The sequence below is a fragment of the Heterocephalus glaber genome, unplaced genomic scaffold (genome assembly GCF_053883595.1).
Source record: "Heterocephalus glaber isolate CG9 unplaced genomic scaffold, H.glaber_assembly_v1.0 deba00001532, whole genome shotgun sequence".
Taxonomy (NCBI): domain Eukaryota; kingdom Metazoa; phylum Chordata; class Mammalia; order Rodentia; family Bathyergidae; genus Heterocephalus; species Heterocephalus glaber.
The window spans coordinates 4942681-4947319 of NW_028258330.1; the positions used below are offsets into that span (position 1 = coordinate 4942681).

General features: G+C 48.2%; 1 protein-coding gene across 1 annotated transcript; it reads right to left on the bottom strand.

Moving 5' to 3' along the window:
* Positions 1-3717: 3717 nt before the first annotated feature.
* On the bottom strand, positions 3718-4195 carry Scp2d1 (SCP2 sterol binding domain containing 1). The gene is given in 1 exon segment (XM_004921062.4): positions 3718-4195. A coding segment is annotated over 1 exon segment (375 nt). The 5' UTR covers positions 4093-4195.
* Between the last annotated feature and the right edge of the window lie 444 nt (positions 4196-4639).

The window sequence follows — 4639 nt, forward strand, 5'->3', positions numbered from 1 at the left end:
GAGCTTGGGGCTGATTCTTACTCAAGTCCCAGGAGAAAGCTCAGCCAGGCCAAGTGCCTGAGGCCAGAAGCATTAGAGATGAGATTCCAGAAGAGCCCACCAGACTTCTGCCCCACAGACACTGAGAGATAATGGGTGAATGGGTATTGTTTTAAGAGATTAAGTTGGCAGTAATTTGTACAACCAGAGAAAATCAACACAGGGCTCTCCAGTGAGGGGAAGAGAAAGACCACTTAACTGTGGGGAGCAGCAGTCATAGACACAAATCCCCACAGGGCCCTTTAAGGCAGGCCAGCTGAGAAAGCAGCAGTGTGGCCCCGTGACAGGTGGCCCCCAAAACACAGCCTCAGGGTCCAGGATGCTGAGTGTGATCTAAATCTGTCCAGAGAGCCCGTCTCACCCCCAGTCAGGCTAGTGCCTAGAAAGAACGTGGGTACAGCATGACCCAAACTCCTGTTTTCCAAGAGAATCTACAAATCCCAGTTTTATGGCCTCAGTTAAACCATACAGTCACTGTGCTGCCTGGATTTGGGCAGACCCAACACAAGGCCAATGTGTGCCCTGAGCCAGGTGTGGCCTCCAAGGGCACCAACTGAGTAGAAGAAGACAGTGGGCAGAGAGGTCCCTGGAATGGGGTGTGCAAATCCCTGGTGTGGACTTGCTGGGAGGCAATAGGGAGCCAGCAAGAGTCCCCCCAACCCAGGAGCTCCCATTTATGGAGCCCTCCTAGGATAGTGCCTCCCAGCAGGCCTTGGTCACTGCTAGGCTTCTTCAGCAATTTCCAGAAGAGGAAGCCAAGCAGAAAGCAGCTCAGTAACTGCTGTGACAGTGCAGATGTGGGTGGTAACCCTGAGCTCCAAACTACAGCAAAATCTGAGCCCTCCCAGCGCCCCTCACCTATGGCACCTCAGCCTTTGAGGTTTGCTTCCTTTCACTGAGCAGGGCTTGCTGTCTGTCCCATTTCCCTAGGTTGACCAGCTTGCTCTGCTTGCTCAAGCTCCTGTACACCTCCCCTCAGCTCTGCCATGGGGCCCCCTCCCCACAGCCTGAGGCCCCTCACAGCCTTAGCTTCCATCCCCCCCGCTTGCTTGTAGCTCAGTCTCTCTTTTTCCCAATTCCAACTTCCTAAGAAAGGAATCTGACTGGTTGAGACCACTATTTTTTCCCCCGTCAGAATGGGTCAGATGCTAGCCCAGGAGTGACCCTAGGTAACACCTTTTGCTAGGTCCATACCCTGCCTCCAAGCAACCCTGTCTCAAGGCCAGTTAACAGAGGCTATGGTGACTCGAGGTCTGAGCAGGGTCCTTGGGAGCAAGGGCTTGGGTGAGCTATTGCCCCTAAAAGAGATAAGAGCACAACGCCCCAATCACCTGCCCTGCCCCCTGCTGGATGCTCATAAATGCACCTTGAGCAGAGCAGCCAGGGCCTGAGGAGCTAAAAACCCAACCAATACTCACAGTCAGGGGGAGGCCCTAGGATCGCCACAGCTGCCCGGTGAGGGGCATGGCAGGCACACCCCACAGGTCATCAAATTCAAGGCTCCCATGGGGAGAGACACAGAAAGCACACCAGCTCCACTACCAACCTTGGCGATGTCTCACCATGGAGTAGAGTGACCATGGGAGAAGATGCTGTTGTGTGAATGACAAGCCCTCACCCTACCTGTTTCTAATACGGAGACCCCAGGAAGTCCCAGCAGGGCCACACAAGTCTGTAGGCTTGGGAAACCAACCCACAATGCACTTAGGAACTCTTGAGCACAGGTCCTCCCTGGAACATAATCGCGTGTAGCCCTTGCTTTGAGCAGACTGGAGGTTTTCAAGACAGCTTCATTCTCCCACACTAACACAAAATGAATGGCATGTGTATGTAGCAAATGTCCAGTTTGATGATCTGACCTATACATATACTTGTAAACTTCACCACAATCAAGATAATAAATCTATTCATCACCCCAAGTTTCCTCAATGCCATTCCTAACAACACCCCCCCCATCTTTTTTACCTCCTTGTTCTGTCTCCTGGCAACCATTGATCTTTTCTCTGTCACTATTGTTTGCTTTTTCTAATATTTATAAATAGAATCATATAGTATCTGTTTGGTTTTTTCTGGTGCCTTTCACTTGGCATAATTATTTTGACTTTTTTCCACTTTGTTGCATGTATATTAATGTTTTTTTATTGCTGAGAAGTATTCCATGGTATGAGCACCATAGCCTGTTCACCAGTTCCCCTATGGATGGACATCATACCAGGTTCTGTATTTGTGTATATGGCTCTCATCTGCCTTATGAAAATATCTATGAGTGGAATGGCTGGATAATTTGGTAGGTGCTGGTTTGAATGTGTCCCCCCAAAAGTTCATGTGTTAGAAACTTAATCCCCACAATATGTTAACAGTATTTGGAGGTGGGGCCTTCAGGCAATAATCAGAGTTCAGAGAGGTCATGAGGTTGTGGCCCCACCAGATCATTAGTGGCTTTAGAAGAAGAGAGACCTGAGCTGGTGTGAGTCTGGCTGTGTGACACCCTCTGCCATGTTAGGGTACAGCAAGAAGGCCTCGTCAGATCCCCAGGGTCTTGGACTTCCCAGCCTCCAAAACCATGAGCCAAATAAACTCCTTGTAAATTACTCAGTCTTGGGTATTTTGTCATAGCAACTGAAAACTGACTAAGACAGTAGGCAGACATCTCAGCACAGCAGTTTGGATACAACTCTCCTGTGAGTTTTGGAGTGTCTGTGCTGTCATATTTAACCTACAAGATCAAAAATTACCCTCAGACCACATAGGAACCAGTGACACACACACACTTACCCATTAAGAGTGTGGCCTCCCACACAATAGGTAAAGAGAGATCCCAGGAGGGAAAATCCCTCCAGTTTTTATAAAATCCTCCATACACAACCTCCCAGTAGCATCAATATTGTAGAAATGACTCACAGAAGGCCTTGTAATCTGTCTCCAGGAGATCCTGCAAATAGGAGCAGCATCTCACTGGTCTCAAGGAGAACAACTGTGGCCAACACTGATGGCTTTGCATGAAGTCAAGCAGCAGGCTGGTCTCATCAACATCTCCAGGGAATGCTGCAGCAGTAGGCATTTTAATGAGTGGAGAATGTGAGGTGGTCCCGGTCAGTTTGAACCTGAACCAACCTTCCAGGTGACTCCGGCACATGCCCCAATCTAAGAACCACTGGCTTAGATCACCTTTCAACTTTCCTAGAGTTGGCTTCATCAGAAGTTATAATGCACCAGGTACGCTGCCCTCTACCTGGATTCTACCCACTAAAAGCCCTGCAGCCCGCCTCCCCCAACTTACTGGTGGCATGCAGATTTGCACGATGAATCACTTTTCCCCAAAGCATCAAACTTGGAAAATTGACAATTCTTGGGAACTCAATCATCAGAGCACTTAAATACAACTAACAGAATTACCCATCCGACTACATGTGGCTTCATTGTTACATTAAAAAATAAATGGAGCTAGGGAAATTAAAAGACCAAGATCTGAGGTGATGCACTCCAATGCTCTTTACTGCTCCACAGCTCTCACCACAAACATATACAGCAGCAGGAAAATTAATCACATATGAGTAGGAAGAATTTGAGTTTAAAATATCAGGTTCTCTTTACTTTAATCTTCATTTTAAGCATGATTTCCATTCGATATTATCATCAGAGAGAAGTATTGCTCTTTTCCTTCGTGTTTTTGCATGCTTAAAACTTAGCCCAATCTTTGAAAACCCTCTCCAGCTTCTGGCTGAGGAGAACTTTGCCACTCACTTTGAACATGCCAGCCAAGAAAGCTTTCTACAGGTTCATTTTCCCCAAAACTAACTCCATAAAGACAGACTCTGGGATTGTGAAGACAGTGTCTGCCAGGAGCCCTGCGGGTCCTGGATACATGTCCCCAGCTCTGTTCTTCAGGTCAATGGTGCACTGCAGAATGGTCTTCCCATCCTTAGTGATGTCCAGCTGAAAGATGGCACTGACTTTCTTCACCAGCTGGGCACCCATGTCTTTGATGTAATGGCTGATGTCCTCTAGCATAGGGAAGCTCTGCAGTCCTGACAGGTTCACAGTGGGTGGCATGGCCACTTCCCGAGCTGAACCTGGAGTCTTGAACTGGCCCGCCTTGAGTCTATTCCCAGCTTTACTTTTGGAAGGATGGTCTGTCCTCCTCTACATCATACTTCACTGGTCCTCTTGACCTTGCTGCTCTAGTCTGTGAGCAGCTGTGGCCAGATTAACAGACACAGTCAGATTGTGACATCAAAGGCAAGGCCCAAGCAGAGACTGAAGCTGGTGTGTGTGCTGCAGTCTTATTGACCAACAAATCCTAAAATATGCCACAAGATGAGGGCTGGGACAGTTCATTGTGAGACAGATACATACATGCACACATGCACATACCTGAAACCAACGAGGGCGGTTGACCCAACAGACCCAAAAGGTCTGCAGCCTCCCACAGGGAGGAGGGAAATGGGCCCCACAGGTTGCTTTGGTCATCTGAACATTGTCTTTCCGAGGCAGGCATCTCCCAGGCCACAACTCTAACAGGGAAAACTTATTTCAGTTGCTTTAAAAGTAAATAATCCTTGAGGCACAAATCTGATGCTTGATTTGGTCTTATCAGAAT